Here is a 17891-nt window from a genome sequence, read left to right as displayed (position 1 = left end):
TATATATAAAATATATATATAAAATATATATAATAATATATAAAAACAGTTAAGAGGCATAATTTGAGAACAGCCATGTCCAGGATCATGAAACAGTTATCGTGAACTAAAAGCTTTTGGAAATCCTTAAAATAATATTAAAATAATAGAGCAAGAAGGTAGCAAATATAATAAATGAGTTATTAAAATGTACCTTTAACCTTGAAATTTTGTGATGACAAGGCATACTTATAAATGCAATTTCCCATGGGGCAGAAAAAAGTGTGGTTTTTGGGTTTTTTTTTAACATGTTCATGGTGATAATTACTGAAAGCCAGACATCTCACTGTGTTTTTCCCCAGCAGAGACAGAGCACTCCACCCAAGGATTCTTCACAACTAAGATTCCATTAACAACTGAATTTGCAAAGACAACCCAGGGTAATGCTCTTTCCCCACTAACGCGTGGTACCCATTTATTTTCATTTTTAATCAGGAAAGAAATTTTCTTTTCAGAATGTCAGTTTTCATCACAGTGAATTAGTTTTCTTCATTTTGTAGGTGCAGGACATCGGCCAAATAGGAATATTTATATGTACATCACTCGAATGTAGGGAAGACAGTGTTTTTTGTTTTTTGGTTTTTTTAAAGATTTTATTTATTTATTTGACAGAGAGAGAGGCAGCGAGAGAGGGAACACCGACAGGGGGAGTGGGAGAGGGAGAAGCTGGCTTCCCGCTGAGAAGGGAGCCCCATGCTGGACTCGATCCCAGGGTCCCGGGATCATGACCTGAGCTGAAGACAGACGCGACTGAGCCACCCAGGCACCCCAAGGGAAGACAGTTTTTTTAGTTAGCGCTTTGTTTTTGAATGTAGGGTTGACCATGTGATGCTGAGAACTAAGAATGAAAGCCTCCCCCCACCATGCTTTTTTAGTTTGTTTAACCTTCATTTGCCTCATTTTCCACATTTGATAAATAAGAATCTGTATTAGCTTTTTTCACTTCCCCATTCTCCTCCCTCTCCCCCTCCTCCCTCTGTCCCATCTTCTCTACTCCATAGCACATTGATACTGTGGCCTGGGGAAGGAAACTAGTGAGGAGAAGAATCAATTTTTAAAGATGGCTTAATATGTAAACGTCGAGGGAGAGTTTGGGGGAGATTTCCTTTTATTTCTTCCTTCCTGCTTCTTGGGAAATGAACTTGCCTACACAAAGCTCTGTCACATCTTCATGTTCTCAGAAGTCTATCCTTTTTGTAGTTTTCTATACTACTTAGGTTATAACCAGTTGTGGATTTCTGGTATTTTTGTGGGGTTTTTTTTCTTTCTGTTCTAAATGATTCCTTTTGTTCATCTCTACATCTTTCATATGGTAGGAAGCCCAAAACACAAAAGTAAAGTTTTTTTAAGGAGTTGGAAGACACATTTATTTTACTTTTTGTCAGTTATAATTTGTGAAGAAAATTTGGTATAAGAAATTTGAAATCATAAGAAAAATTATAAAAAATCTAATTTTAAAGTATTTCATAATTAGATCAGTACTTATTCTAAATAAACATGACTAGAACACTATGGCATAGGCTAGTTCTTGTAAATGTTCTCAATCTTATTATGTTTTAAATGTTTATTATTTACCTTATTACTTTTCTATTTATTCACTTTTTATTTATTTATAAATCCACACAGAAGGAACTAACATAATGACAGCCCTCCCCGGTCCTCACGACCAGCTTCAACCATTAACAACAGATGGTCAATCATGTTACATCCATAACACACCCTCATTTTTGTATGTTTATTTTTTTATGTTTTTGCTTAATAGAAGCAATTAATGTCTTACTTAATAGAAGATAGTTAGATTTTCATAATGAAATACATTGTTTTTTGCAACAAAATATATAAACATATTAAGCAGCATAAAAAAGACTATTCAGTTCAGGTCGTGTTGCCAGACGAAAAAAAGATTTCAGCTTTTAAAGCTTCATAAATTTCAGAATTGAGAATAAAATATTAGAGGCCTGTTTTTCCTTGCTTCACTCTTTCTTTAATGGGAATGTCAGTACTGTGTCACTGTTACTTGTGCATGTGGAATTTTTATCAAATTCTTTCTAGAACATGGTTCTACTAGATAGGAATTTCATGGTTGACGTGGTGTATATCCAGGATCTGATATCATTATATGAAATGTCTTAACATATTTTTACAATGTACTCTATCTTCTGACTATCGTTAGCTTGAACCTAAACTGTGCTGCCCTAGCTTTCATACTTTTTTAGGCTTGGACCAAGGATCTTTAGAGTGAGCTCGCCAGGGATTCACTGGTATGAGGCAACAAAGAATACCCTAGGAAAGAACTCATCTTAAGGATGGGAGTCGCATTCACCATCTGGTCCAGCCCAATAGCCCTGCATTACCAACAGGGTCTACTTTCGCAAAGGCGCGCTATGCGTCACTAGGACCACCCTCACAAAGCCCTCATGAACGTGTGCCTGAGCTCCGTGGAAGAGGAAGTCTGTCGGCTGTTTTGTTATGTTGTGTTTTTAACATCAAGCATTAGAGGCATAAGACAGCACACAGCAATTTAGAGAGGTGCTGGGGGGTGAATTGATTCCTCTTGGTCTTTGGACTCTCCCCAGGCATGGCCCATGACCCGTGTAGCTTTTTGATCTCTAAACCCTCCACGATGGGACCCAAGCGCTCCAAAGAAACTCTGTGCCTCAAACCTACAGCATAGAGCCTGCTAGTAGAATTTCCAGCCCCTTTTTCTCTGTGACACCCTTACTCCTTTGTCTACTGAGACAATTCCCTGCGGCACGCCATAACCGAAACCCTGAAATATTCAAGCTCTTCTTTGTCTTTCTCAAACTGTTACAGAAATCCACTTGACTAGAGAGGCTTTGGGGACACTGTTTTTTTAATTTATTTACACTCCCTTATCCCTGCCCCACCCAGGGGAATGTACATCTTCCCTACCGTCTCCTTGTGCCAGGCAGCACAGGGGACCTTCAGGGGGTTCTCATATAATCCTGTTTGTTTCATTTTGATGTTATCTTCAGACAGTATTATAAAACTAGGTACAAAAGCATCTTTTAAAATTATTAGTCGTTAAAAACTATGTGGACATATGTTCACAAAGCTCCTTTTCTTTCTTTTCTTTCAGTTTAAAATTAAAGCCCTAGAGCAGTTTTCTCAAGGCCGTGTGTTATTCAGTGATGAACTGTATGAGTAACTTACAGGCTAAACTTAAGTTGTACTCTAGCACTTGTATGAAAAATTCTGTCTAGATTTAAGTAAAGGTTGTGGGGAAAAAATAAAGCAAAAATTCTGATCCTGTGGCTTTGAAATACTGAGTGTAGTCCTGACTATTTCTCTGCTCTGTTTTATATCCCTTTCCTATCTAAAGTTTTAAAATTCATATTTGTCCTAGAAGGATACTAATACGAACGATGATCCTTGTATTTCTTTAAGCTAAAACAATCTAACATTGAAGAAATTAAGATGAAAAACTGGAATAGATTCAATTCACAGGGAATCCTACCGCTATCAAAGAGAATTTGAAGAAAAATATTTGCGAATCATCATTACACCATTTGAGGGTGTAATGAGAATTAATTTTTTATAACAACAGTGACTCTGTTCACTCTCTAGCTGCTATACTTTGAAAGGCCCACACTAAACCTACAGAGAATTTCAGTATGTGTCTGCTGGTTTTGGCCTGAAGTATGGCAAAATTCTGCTCATCAGTCTTCACATTGGAAGCTTATAAATGACGTACATTATAATCTGTTTCGCAGGTGTATTTTTTTTTAATTTGGTAGGCAAGGCATTGCTGATTTATGATTATATAAATACCCACTCAAGATGTGAACAAAATCATCAAAACGATGTAATCTACTTACATAGTTTGCAAGAAAAATTTTTTCCAGTCTTAGCTAAAGCATTACCAGGCGAGTTGGTGTTAAGGAGGCAGTGTGGTATGTTGAAGGGGGGGAGAGGAGGGAAGGGAAAGATGGAGGAATTCCAGGATGAAATCACACTTTAAAACCTTAGGAAGCAAAAGTATTTCAGCTTAGTTTCTCATGAATTTGCCTGCTTACAGTGGTCACTCATTTTTAAAATTTATTTAGCAAGTCTTCATTAGGAGTCCTCACCGTGCCAGGCCCTGAGTAAAGGAGCGGGAAATGACAAGGTGGTATGTTGCTCCCAGGGCTTGTCCCAGTTCTTGCTCCTTGCTTGCCCTCTCTTGATAGGCAGAGCAATAGAGGTCATTGTCTTCCTTTCCTAAAGCTTTAATGGACAGGACGAAGTGAGTATTAATTTCAGGGTTCATGAGCTAGGACAGTTTGATAGAGACCACATGTTCCTACTCTTTTAACCTACCTAAAAATATATACTTTCTTTTTTATCTTTGAGATTGCCTGTCTTCTTTGGCAAAATAATGTTCCACTATGACTTCCTAATTGAGAGAAGTGGATGGGTGGGTGGGTGGGTGGATGGATGGACGGACGGACAGACGGATGGATGGATGGATGGATGGATGGATGGATGGCTAGTTGGCTTATATGTTTACCATGTTAAACAACTGTTGGGTAAAATAAATGCCCTTGAGAAACATGGACTAAATGAAAACTAATCCTTAACACACATTACAAATAACTTACCTCTGTGTGCCTTTATTTCCAGTCATGAATATGTTTACTTGTTTTATTTTCCTTTAGCAGCAATGCTGTAATGCATAATTGCAGGTTTCAGAGCATCCTTTCTACTTCCGTGCAAAGTTATGAGTTGCTGGTCCCTAGGATGCTAAATCCCCATTTCATGGAATGTTGGTTGTTAAATACAAAGCCTTTCCTCTGTTTCAGCACCACACAGATTGTATACTACTCCTGTGAGGCCCAGAGTACCGGACAAAACACACATCAGACCCGGTAAGTCATTTCTCTTTCCAGTGAACTAAATAATCAGCACACTGAGTGGAGCGCCTGGGTGGCTCAGTCGTTACGCATCTGTCTTCGGCTCAGGTCGTGATCTCAGGGTCCTGGGATCGAGCCCCACATCAGGCTCCCTGCTCAGCGGGAAGCCTGCTTGTCTGGCTCCCACTCCCCCTGCTGGTGTTCCCTCTCTCGCTGTGTCTCTCTCTGTCCAATAAATAAATAAAATCTTAAAAAAAAAAAATAACCAGCATGCCCGAGAAGGTATAAAATGTATTGAAACAGCAACAGACACCAAGGGAGGGATAGCTATCTCTAAATGGCAACGAAGGATGTGCAGAAATTCAGATCCTTGTGGATAAGTGGAGAGGTAATGATGAATTCATGGTAATAATAAGACGTGACTAAGGTTTTTAAGGATGATCAGATCTAAAGACTCCCATGGAACTTTATCGATAGAAAAGTATTTTAGAATAGCATTTGTGCGTAAATCTCCCACACACTCCTTGAGTTTTCCACAGCGATGGTGGGAATAGCAGCAGAGTTAGCGATTCAGATACTACCAGCTCTCAAACGTTGTTTGAGAAGAGATGGGCTCTTCTAGTAGAAAAGACCTTGGTTCTGGGAGAACATTTTTCTTTGATTCCTTCAGATAATAAAACACACACACATACATTTTATAGGTCATATACAGTGAAAATGATAAGCGTTGGAAATACTTTACCTTTATTGCCTTCTCCAGAAGTTCTGGGCTCTCCCTCACTGGAGCTTGTTAAGGAAACGCTAACTTGGGCCGGTGGATTCGGTTCATGCAAACTGCTCCTGTGCTTCAGCACCGGCCGGACCGAAGACCCCGACATTTTCTGCCCTTTTGTGGCTGCAATGCTAAGTCTTCTTGAAGTTCTAAATTATAAAGCTGGCTTATAAATTAATGTTCTTTGTGTACATCTCTCCAGGCATATGGGGAAAAGAAATAATTATTTTTTTCCTTTGGTTTATAGAGATTCCATGTGTGTGGTTTTTTGGGGGTTTTTGGCAGTAATTTTCCAATACCTAAAGGTAATTAGGCACAGACATCTTTTATAAACAAATATATCTCTGCGTGCCCTCTGGACCATAATAGCTGTTAAGAGCTTAATGTGAGGCTAGTTATATTAAAGGTTTCTACAAAATAATGAAACCGTAACAACAATGGCTGACATTGAGGGCTTGCCATGTGTCTTGTGAGGTACAGTTGGGGAAGCCAAGGCGTGAGAAGAGGTAGGAAATAGATTAGAAGGCATGCAGTCTGGCTCCATAGCTTGCTGTCTCAACCACAATATAATTTGTGCTTTTCCTTGAAGAGTCTTCCAGAGGATGAGACAGGTGACCTCTTAAAGTGTTGGTAATGCTCTGGCTCTCCATAGAGCAGGAGAGAAATGAAAATGGTTTCATCCTACTCTATGTTCATCAATGGACTTGTACCAGGTTAAAAGGAAACACCTGTACCTAGAGAACCCCTGCAAAAGACCCACCAACTTATGAGTTATGAATTAAGACCTTGGCACATAAAGATGCTTCAAGTTTTGGTTTTTCATTGGGGGTATACATAGTCCTGATCTCTCTTCAGTTCTGTTTTGGAATGTATCTAGCGCTTGGAAATTAAGTGAGCGATTTCCCATTTAGACATATAGAGTCCCTTGCCAGTTAATTCTTCAAGCCAGTGATCACCTCAGAGTGAAAACTCAGGTCTCTCTTCCCAAATTCAAGTCTATGATTTTTGTAAACCACAATTGTGGTTTCCATGTTCTAAACCATAGTTTTTGGTAAGCGATCATTTTTCTGTTGTCAAGTTAAATGACTTCCAATTCTCTGGGAACGTTTGTTTGCCTTGGCTGCAAGGTTTTAACAAGAATATTTCTAACCTATTTGTTTTGCACTTTATTGTAGTTCTGAATAAAACCACTACAAGACCTACTAGACTCAAACCCAGCAGGATGCCCAAAGGGGATGGAATGGGAGCAGGTAATGATCACAAATTCTAAACTGTAAATGTTTCATTCAAAATTTATACTTAGGTTGAATTCACACTTCAATTTCTTTTTTGTCAGTTTTGGAAGTTCTGGATATAACTGGAATTGGAAATTGTAACTCATTCCAAATTCAAAATTTGTAGTGTCTCTGAAAACATTGAAAAAGAATTTTTCTTCTCTAAACTCAGTCTACTAAATCAGCTCCCTAACACAGTCTTGATTCTTGAAAAGATCCTGATTAAATATATATAATATGCATTATTGAATGAAAATATCAAAATAATTTCAGAAACACTTTCTATACATAGGCTCAGTCTTTAAGACTATGATCACTTTGTTTTTAAGTTGGCAATTTCACGAGTACCATTACGATTTTTTTTATAAGACCCGTATTTGTTGGCAGTGTATTCTAGCGAGAGCAGCGAGGAGTTGATCATACTGGCTATAGGCATAGTAACATTTCCAAGTCATTCAGTTTAACTCAAGAATTAAATGACATTGCCCTAATCCAGCCAGATCTGTGGGATTAAGAGTCATACAGGTAACTAAGACAGTCATCTGATAAAAGTGCAAACACCTAACTCACTAAGTGGATAAATGGTCGTTCTTAATGTCCTAAAATGGGATTGCATCCTTTCCTTTCCTTTCCTTTCCTTTCCTTTCCTTTCCTTTCCTTCCCTTCCCTTCCCTTCCCTTCCCTTCCCTTCCCTTCCACTTCATTTTTTAAAATTTATTTATTTATTTATTTATTTATTTATTTATTTATTTGAGGGGGAGAAGAGGGGAGGGACAGAAGGAGAGAGAATCCTAAGCAGGCTCCATGCCCACTGTGGAGTCCCACGTGGGTCTCGATCTCACAACCCTGAGATCATGACTTGAGCCAAAATCAAGAGTTGGACACTTAACCAACTGAGACACCCAGGTACCCTGCAATATTTTTTTAAATAGTACAATTCATGTGCTTGCTTATGAAAAAAGTATGGGAATTAGAATTTCTTTAATGCATACATTTTTAATCCATGATGATTCCCTAATGAGAGTGAGGTATGAATAATACCTGAAGATATTTGGTCTAAAAATCATTTAGATTTGTTTTTAAATGTTTTTCTACTAGGTTATTACAGTGCATGAAGTTCTAGGAATCCACTTTCCTCCAAACCAATTAATGAGGCAATTACTATAAATCCCTGACTTATGAAAAGCAAGAAGGCATTCCAATATCCGTTTGCGCTCAGCTGTTCTTTTTATTATTCCCAACTGTGGGATTAGGCAATGCATAGTTTCTCAGATTGACATAAACAATCTGGCTGTGAACAGAACCACCTTGTTAATAGTCAAAGCATTTCCCTGGAGTTTGTCGAAGTAAAAATAGAAGAAAGCATTTGTGTCAACAAAGTAAATGAAAGAACAGGTAGCTATGATCAAACTTGAAAGTCATTAACCTTCAGTGTAACCAAGTACTGATTCTCACTAGGAACATGCTAATTGTATTGCAGAAGAAAAACAGCATTATTATAAGTTTATCTGCAATATAAACACATTTTTTTCCAGAGTCCCTTGTAACACAAACTGACGTCTATGACCCTTTAGTGTAGATGAAATCAACTTTGTAGTATTAACTCATCTATCTAAACTGTGGATGGACATCCTCTTAACAGAGTTTCCTCATTTTATTTAGTTGGTTGCTAGTAGAAACGGGCTGGTGAGCGCAGGTAGACAAAGCTGATCTCAGTTTCTGCTTCCCTTGTTCTCCTTCTATCCCCAACCAAAGGCACTGCACATGTTCTGTTGTCCGTTGGAATTTCCCTTCGGGAAATGCTGCCCGTCTGTGGGGAAAGAAGTCAGCAGACAGCATCCTCTTTCAGCTCCTTCAGAATCAGCCTCAGCTGAGTGAGCTTTGGTTGGAGGTCAGGGTGATACATCTCCAGGTCTGCTACAGTATCACTTAACAATCCAATGATATTTGCCTCAGGAATGCAAAATTGGTTCAACATTCAAACAAATTTGTGTAATTCACCACATTAACAGAGAAAAGGATAAAAATCATACCATCACCTCAGTAAATACAAAAAACAAACATTCGACAAATTCAAAATCCATTCATGATGGAAATTCACAGAAAACTAAGAATAGAAGGAACTCTCCTCACCCTGATAAAGGACATCTGTGAAAAACCCACAACTAACATCATACTTAACCGTGACAGTCTGAATGTTTTTCTCCTCTTAGCACAGGATTCCTACTTTTACCACTTAGCTGAAAAGAGGAGTGGAGCATTCAGCCAATGCAATAAAGCAAAAAAGGAAGTAAATGGTATAAAAATTGGAAATCATAGATGACATGTAGGATATAATGAATGGAAAATTTAATAGCTCTCAGACTATTTCCTTATGGAATAAGATTTTTAAAAATTCATGAGAAAAAGGATGGCTTAAAAATCTATTCTCTCCAGATCACTGACTTACATGAGTCCACCTTACTTTGATTCTGCATTGTGTTGTTCTGGCTTATTTCCAGAAATGCAGGTATTTCCGTTATTTTCTCCTCTCACCCAGTCCCACTATCTCATCCACACTCGCTTCTAGCTTCTATCGAGTCTTAATGAGACTTAATTTCTATGTCAACTGATTCCTAATCAACTTTGACATCTTGCCCAGAATATTTATCTTTATTATTCATCCATCTCACATACATTTTCCTATAGTTCTTCTTGCTGAAATTTTCAGCCCAGGTATTTTACATTAAAAAGAAAAATCAGTTGATACAGGCAGTGTTTAGGATTTATAGGACATATTCTTCATGGTTTTCGGCCACTTGAGATTGTGCCCTGGGAAGACTCAAAAAGAGATTCTGAGGCCTCAAAACTATGTACCTTTGATTATTTAGGCTTCTGTAAAAATCTTGCAATGATTCCATAAACTCTGGGACTCTTTAAACCATCTTGAGCTAGGTTTCTTATTTCATAACATCATTACATTTACCCAGCTTTATATGCATTTCTTAGCTATATTTATAAATATGCCTCCACCTCAAAGTCCGAAAGTAGCCTACAAAGGTTGAGGTTATATGTAGGTCATTTTTCCAGCACTCTGCTTTTAGAGGTTTTCCAGAGATATGTTTCAGCTTCACTGGTGTGTTCTAAAAATTACAGCCAACTTCAGGTCTACACTGCAGAGATGCAACAAGCATGCCCTGGACCAGATCACATAGACTATAGTCCCACAGGCCAAATCTGGCTCACTGCCTATTTTCATGAGTAAAGTTTTGTTGAAACGTAGCCTGCTTTCATAATAGAAGGGTAGAGTGGAACAGTTGTGATGGGGACGGTATGGTCCACAAAGCTGAAAATGTTTACTGTCTGTCCAGCACAGAGTGGGCTAACTTCTTTTATCAAGGGTCAGTCTCCCAACTTTCTCCCTGTAGAAGGAAGTTGCTGAGCTGTACAGGGACTCTTTCATCCAACCAACATTTATTGAAGGCCCATTATGTTTCAGGCAAAATGTAGTCTGGAAACCAACTTGACACATGTGGTTTAGCAGATATGTTAAATACTTGAACCTGAGACTCCTCTCTCTGCCTCCTAATGAGGAATCCACACTTGACTGCCCCCACAGAGTGTGCTTGACAACCAGAAACCTCCAGACTCCTCCAAGATGAGCAATGTGTTTTTCTGGGCCGTGGCTAAATCTTCCAGTCTGCTGGCTCATCACTCCTGGCTTTTTAGCAAGGTGCTAAGATTTGGAGACAAAGGCACAGAGACTGATCATGCATAAATACCACACCTTTTTGGTCACAGAGAATAGCGTCTGGTACATCTGGAAATGGATTTTCAGTTTACTGTGTTTGTTTGTGACATTTTTGTTACCGTGGTTAAAAATACTCAAATGATTACTTCATTTTTGACAATCATTGGTAAGGGGTAAATTATGTAAATCCAGAGATTTTTGGAGAACTCCCATATGGCAGTTGGGGGCTCATGCTAAAACTCCACTTGGTGCCTCCAGAGCCAACTCTGCCCTTTCGAAAATATGTTGATTAATCCTGCCTGAGGGAAAAAGAATTCAGGTCACAGCCTGGGCCAGACTGGCTGATTAAGTGCCAATTCCTGAGAATTCTTTCTCCATAATATCTCTCTTCCTGGCTTCTTCCTTTGCCTTCCCGTTGCCTCTCTGCTACCTCTGGCCTTCACTTGCTCTCTGATTCAGAGCAAAAGAAGTTCACTGGTGTCTGGGCTCTGGTGCTCACGTTGCTGCCTGGCTGACATGCAAACCACAGCAAGGTGTAGGCATGGCCAGACCCGGAGTTCTTCCCCCTATCCCCAGTTCAGTGCCCTTTCCCTGAGCCCCATGGCTGCCATTGGCAGGGCTCTTACCAACATTTTTCTACCCTGCCAACTTTTATCTGTTTCGGAAGGCTGAAGACAGTCCAGGTTCGCCGCTGATTGATTTGGGTACTTACCTTGAAGGATCATAAGAGTAAGATGCTTCTTTCTCTACCTACACAGAAAGTGACACAAGAGCTGGTTTCTGTTGATTTTTTTCTGAATTAGAAATGAAGCCAGGGAAATTGTATCTTTGGTCTTACTCATAAAGTCGTCTTGCAGAATTTTGGATTCTCTCCTGTATCTCCAATTCACTAGCCCCTGTGGCTGGAGGATTTGTCCACTGTCAGGATCTGAATTCTCTGAGTCCCACACACTAGTGGCATGGTTGGATGACCTTTGCTTGCCAGCCAGGGCCATTCAGACCTCACACAGTGGTGATGCCTCAAATCACCCAAACGGCAGAAGATAGGACTCTAAAGCTAAAGTCACTTAGCGTCTTTGTGAGGAATAATGGAAGCAAGACGCTGACAAGAGGAAGACAGTACGCTGTGCTGCACCACTTAGTGGCTAAGAGCTAGGCTTTAAGCTGGGCACATGTCGGTCGAGTCCCAACACTTCCTAGCTTTGAGTTGCCTAATCTTCTCTTGCCTTGGGTTTCCTCATCTCTGGGACCTGGATGGTGTCTCCCACACAGAAGGGTTGTACGGATCAAATAAGGCAATGAATGTGAAAGGTGCTTTGAGCCAAAATGCTTTGTTTCTGTTTTTCAGTTAGAAAGATTTGGGAAAATGCTGCAAAGAATCACTAAAGGCACACACAGTCTACTAGCCTTCTAGAATACACAGTACATTTTTTACTCTCAAAGAGTAGTGGTAAATCAGGCTCACCAAGCCAGGTTATCCCAGTGACACAAATGGAAGTACTTTCCATTCCTCTGTGCCATGAACAAATGAGTCCTTTTCCAACCAAAACACCCAAATGAGTCCTTTCTCTGACCACATTACACTGAGAGTGGGCACAGGAAGAAAACTAATGAGCCATTTGTTTTCACCATGCCTGTGGCATTAGCCACAAAATAGTCTTTGACCCCAAAAACACATTCTTCCTACTACAAATAAGCAACATTTAATTCATGGCTCCATACAAACATTCTCCATGATTTTATATATCCTCTCTTAACCAAGCAGCAGAGAATATGGGATTGCAATACTGGCGTTTCTATATGAATGTTAATTATAATTATTATAGTATTAATAATTATGTTAATAATTGTAATGCTATATGTTAATTAAAATGTTGATTTATAATAATTTAATTTCATCACTTAATGCACTAATATCTGATTTTTGGCAAGCAAAGCTTCTCCTGTATTTTAATCTATATTATTTTAATATATCTGCCTGCATATTAAATGAGATTGAGTGTGTAATGTCACTACATAGTCCCTAGAACACAGTGAATACTCAAAACAAGGTGTTGATTTTGGTTGTCATTGTTAATGTATAGACTAGTATATTAAATGTTCTTATTTTTTAAGTATGTGAATTATAGTCAGATCCTCAGTGAAGATTCTTGTCTGTATGGATAATGTCTGTTTCTGTTCTTCATGATGACTGTCAGACATTGGGGAAGATTATTTGATAATGTAAAAGCACAATCATTCAAAAAATAAGACAAAACCCAATTTGGCTCCCCCTCTCCTTAGGACAGATATTCAAGCTCCAAGCATGACTATTTAGGTGAATGAGTAATAACCACCAGATTATATTTGAGAGACTTAGGAGATAAAATATCATACAAAACAATTTTCAGATCAATTTCTTCCAAACAGCAATTTGGAGCTCTGTGCCCGCCCAGGACTAATTTACAAGTCTCAAAGGCACAGATGCGGTTTGTGGCCTAACCAGCGTGATAGCCAAGGCTTCTCCAGGAATATTTTTTTAAGTCAACTTACCAAGTGTAAATCCAAACACATTGGATTTTTAAGAGGTTTTAAGGGGGTATTGGAGGGTTGGAGGAAAACTTTTTTTAAACCACAGAATGTGCTCATGAATATTGGCAAAAAATGGCCAGTCACTGAATGTGAAGTCTGCCTGGTGAGACCATACCACCCAGGAAGGCAGTACAGTGTGGGCATCATGGAAAATTAAAACCATGATCCATAATCAAATACTAACTCTTCAGAAAAACTATTACAGCTACTGAATACGGGGCTTTGAATATTTTCTATATGCAGATAATGTGCGGCACGAAAACACCAGTGCCACCGTTTCGCATTGAATGCACATTATCACTGATTACCAAGTTTCTGTGAAAAAACCATTCAGCACATTTTTGCTGTCTATTTACTCCCTTCCATTATGTCTGCTCACAGGGGTCAAGCAAGCACCAAAGCCATCAGGTGCTGGTAAAAATGTGTCAGTGGACTCTACCCACTCCACAAAAAGACCAGGTAAGAACTAAGATACTGGCTCCCTTCCTTTGCTCTACTGTGCTCCTTGGGGGTAACTGCAGTGTCACATGTTGTAGCCAAAACAGCGTCATCCTCACAGCTCTCAAAAAACCATGGCAACAGGGCATGGTGCTGCTAGAGAAACATCCTAAAATACTATCTTTGGGGCGCCTGGGTGGCTCAGTTGGTTAAGCATCCAATTCTTGATTTCAGCTCAGGTCGCAGTCTCAGGGTCGTGAGATGGGGCCCGCGTCCGGTGTCAGGTGTGGAGTCTACGGAAGAGTCTCTCTCCCTCCGCCCCTCCCTCACCCTGTGCATGCTCCCTCTCAATCTCTTCCCCCCTCCAAAAAAATTTAAAAATAAGATATTATCTTTGGGGGAATGAATAGTGCTCTGTGCACACATGAAATATTTATAAGAACCAGTAATGGGTACTAATTCAAGAATCGCTTTGTACAATGTTCTGAGGGATCACAATGGACAAATGCTGAAGAGTCACTGTGGGTTCTAGTGTTCATGTTGCAATTCTGTTCTTGTGTAATTTACTATAATATCCTTTTGCCTGATAGGATTTATGTGCCTAGTTTAAGACTGTACTCTATATAATAGGCCAAAATTACGAAGCTGGTGACTTGGAAAGGTTTGCGTTGAGCAAGAACCATTCAAAAGGTTGCTATGCAACCTACTCTGGTGTCTTAACGCCTGGGCTACAGACCCGTATTCTGCTACCACACTCCCCGCCCTGCACGTGTCCGAGTGCACACTCGCCAGCCTGCCAAGAAGTACTTGTCACAGGGCATTTTCCTAGGTTGTTGGCTTCTACTCGAAGCTTTTTAACCAACATATTATGCAAAGAAAGAGGTGAATTTTTAAGCCATAACACAAGACTTAGAATTTGGATTAAGGTGGATTGCTCTAGGCATCTCTAGCCTTGCCAGCCTTTGTGCAAAGTATGAGAAGATAATTTGTGCATAGTGTATAAAGGTATCTCTTCCCTCTGCCCTTTAGGCAGACTCTAGTAAATTGTGCCCTTCCTCTAGGCTGGCAGGCTGGCACCAGGGCTCACAGATGGGTGAGCAGAGTGCGTGTTAAACTTCACTTCCCATTCACATAGCCCTCGCCAAGGGCCCTTGTGCAGTGCACAACTGTTCGTACTGACCCTGCTCTTCACAGGCACATCTGCTTCTGCCATCAAGGCTGCTTTGTTGTAATATTTTGAAAAGTTCTGAAAGCGTTTGTTCAGTTACAATCGTATAATAGATTGAGGTGGTGGGGTAGAGCATCCACCAAAGGAGAAATTATATCCTTTAACAATTTAAAGCTAAAATGACATAAGAAATTGTAGTCTGAAAATGAAAGGCAATGGGGGACAATGAAACTCAGAAATACTGCTGAGCCTATATGAGAAACTAAAGATGTTAAAGTCTATGTACAGTTTCAAAAAGCAGATGGACCTATAATTAGAGGATATTTTCCCATATGTTAATGGGCTTCATTATTCGTGGGTATATTACCAACATTAATTTAGAGGAATATCAGAATGTATTACTCATAGACACTTTTCTACAGAATCTGTCCCCTGTCTTCCAATTGCTACTTATCAAATGTTATATTTTTTAAAACCTGACATGTTTACAGAATGAATCCTTATGGCAGCTTTATCTGTAATATAATCTCATAGGCGCAGTCCCAGGCACTCGCCGCCCACCCTTGCCTCCTAGACCTGTACCCCCACGAAGAAAACCTTTACCACCGAATAATGTCACTGGCAAGCCAGGAAGTGCAGGTATGTCGGCCATGTGCCTTCTCCCTCCGTGGTGTTCACTTGCCTAGACAACCACAAGCCCTTCTTGGTGTGCTAGCAGGCGATAGACAAGTCCTTGGCGCATGGGACGTGTGCCTGTGTTGGCCCCCAGAACTGGACACCGTGAGTCCACTGGACGCTGGGCTTCTATCCTGATTCCGGGGGGTGAGGTCCCAGAAGCCATCCCTGTGCATCTAGGCCAGTTCGCTTTTTAAATGTTGTGACACAGAAGCTCCCTCAGGCCTTTCGACAAGTGCCTTATTTTGGATAAGGCACTGTGCGTTGCCAGCCTGCCAGGGGTAATGGAAAATGTGATGTCCTGTTGTCTCTTTATCATGATGTCCTGAAATGAAATCCTGACATCTCATTGAGAGCTCCCCTGTTCACCAGCCGTCATGCTGGCCCCAGTATTGGGGTACTGCGGGAGAGCCTGAGGGCTAGAACATTAGCCGCTCCAGGCTGTGCGACAGGGCAGGAATATATTGTAGAAGTCAACAGAACAGATACTACATTAAGCATCTTTTTCCTTCTTCTCCAGCCATGATCCATGCCTGCCAGTTACTCTCCAGGTCAAGCCATTGCACCTCCTTGATAGCTTTCCTGTAAAACGCCTTCCATCTAATCCCGCCACTTCATACGTGGTTCACCGGCTCTGCCTTCGCCTGCTACCCCTGCTTTCGGCTCTTGACTTCCCTCTTGGCTACCAGGCTCGCACCCCGACCATTCATCCCCTTCTCATCTCGTCTTATGACTTCCTAGTGAAAATCTTTCAGTGGGTCCTTGTCACCTAAAAACAATGTCCAAATCGACAGTATGGAAGGCCCTTCATGATCAGGCCTTTCCTGTCCTTCCACAGTCAGCTTTCATGGCACCTCAAAGTACTCTTGGCTCTCACACGGTCAAGTTAAACGCACCAAGTAGTTTCATGCTTCCCTGGCTTGGTTCTTCCTACAACCTCTGCCCAGAATATGGCTGTCATACCTACCTGCTGATTATTTCACTTCTTTATTGGCACAACCTCTGTGAAGACGTTCCTACCCTCCCCTCACCCACCCTTCATCTTTCTCCATAGACATTACTACTCTTTCTTACTTTCTCTGTGACCTTATCCAGTTCTTTCACAATTTCTGTAATGCTTCAATATATTTGGCTCACACATCTATTTCGATCAAAGACACAGGTTTTGTTTTCTCTCCAAGCCTGGCATATAGTGTAAGTGCTGAATAAATATTTATGGAATAAATAAAAGGGGAACTTGGCAGAGCTCCTATAAAGCCTGACTACTTTGGCTCTACGTTACAGGAATCATTTCATCGGGCCGAGTAACTTCTCCACCCCCAAGGGCCACACTCAGGCCTACTGAAGCCCCTTCAGAGAGAACAGAGACCGATGAAAAGCATCCAACAGCTCCTGCCTCAGGAGAAGATCTTGGTTAGTATGTCAGTCACTTCACACTGCATGCTTAGCCATGAAGTACCAAAAGATTTCAAGTTAGGGGGGAAAGAGTATCAGTTCTGGATTATCTGTTTTATTCAATTTTAGGATTAATAGGAGTCTTTTTACATTTTGAAATTATACTCATATTTAAAACTTTGAGATAGAATATGGTCCTTCCCTTCATAGACAGAGAAGAAAGTACCCAAGATTTTTAGAGAAGTCTTCCTGAAAAGATCTAGATTACTCAGTGCTTCTCACTAAATCAGATGTCATTATTAGTCATACATATCTTGGGGTGCCTGGCTGGAGAGCATGCCACTCTTGATCTCAGGGTCATGAGTTCAAACCCCCCGTTGGGTGTGGAACCTAATTAAAAAATAAGTCATACGTATATTAATTTATTAATGAGTATTGCCTGCTTTAATCTTCAAATCATTATTTAGTATACTCAGAACACCTGCAGCAGGACACAATTAAAGGCCTTTTATTGTGGCTAGTATGTATAATTATAATAACAGAATAAGCAACTGACCAGGAGGCATATCAAGTATTTATAGTTTTTAATACTTTTTCATTTTATTGAGAAGGTTTTTTATATTTTGCTAAAATAATTTATTATCTTCTATTCTCAGGTAATATAACTGACTTTAGCTCAATTCCAACAAGAGAAACTGATCCTCTTGGGAAGCCCAGATTCAAAGGTATGTATGATTGGCTCCAAATCTCAATTTTAGCAAGGCTGTCTTTGGTGGAAATACCAATTAATAACTGCAGTAATAACTGCGAAATCTAAGTAGCATAGTCTAATAAGGATTTATTTCTCATGTGTTTCCAAGTCACCTGAGGGTCAGCTGATCTAGGTTGTGCTTGACTGGGTGGTTCTGCTTCTGGCAGCAGGTACAGCTGGGCCTCCTGTGGCTTGGGCTCAGCTGCGCTCCATGGTTTTTCATTC

At 40.1% G+C, this 17891-nt stretch overlaps 1 protein-coding gene across 18 annotated transcripts in view; it reads left to right on the top strand.

Annotated features, from left to right (window-relative positions):
* Nucleotides 1–17891, top strand: part of LOC103673262 (ABI family member 3 binding protein) — a 231995-nt gene that overhangs the window by 176630 nt on the left and 37474 nt on the right. For 17 of the 18 annotated variants that reach the window (XM_040621162.1, XM_008702019.2, XM_008702021.2 and 14 more), the window contains 7 exons: nt 342–419; nt 4842–4907; nt 6840–6914; nt 13621–13698; nt 15380–15484; nt 16805–16933; nt 17572–17640. In XM_040621162.1, the coding sequence (XP_040477096.1) occupies nt 342–419; nt 4842–4907; nt 6840–6914; nt 13621–13698; nt 15380–15484; nt 16805–16933; nt 17572–17640 (600 nt within the window). The remainder of the gene's footprint in view (nt 1–341; nt 420–4841; nt 4908–6839; nt 6915–13620; nt 13699–15379; nt 15485–16804; nt 16934–17571; nt 17641–17891) is intronic. The other variant, XM_008702020.2, reaches the window with a different exon arrangement.

This window comes from Ursus maritimus, unplaced genomic scaffold (genome assembly GCF_017311325.1).
Source record: "Ursus maritimus isolate PB19 unplaced genomic scaffold, ASM1731132v1 scaffold_4, whole genome shotgun sequence".
Classification (NCBI taxonomy): domain Eukaryota; kingdom Metazoa; phylum Chordata; class Mammalia; order Carnivora; family Ursidae; genus Ursus; species Ursus maritimus.
The sequence above is the reverse complement of the archived record's forward strand: the minus strand, read 5'-3'. Positions and strand labels throughout refer to the sequence as shown.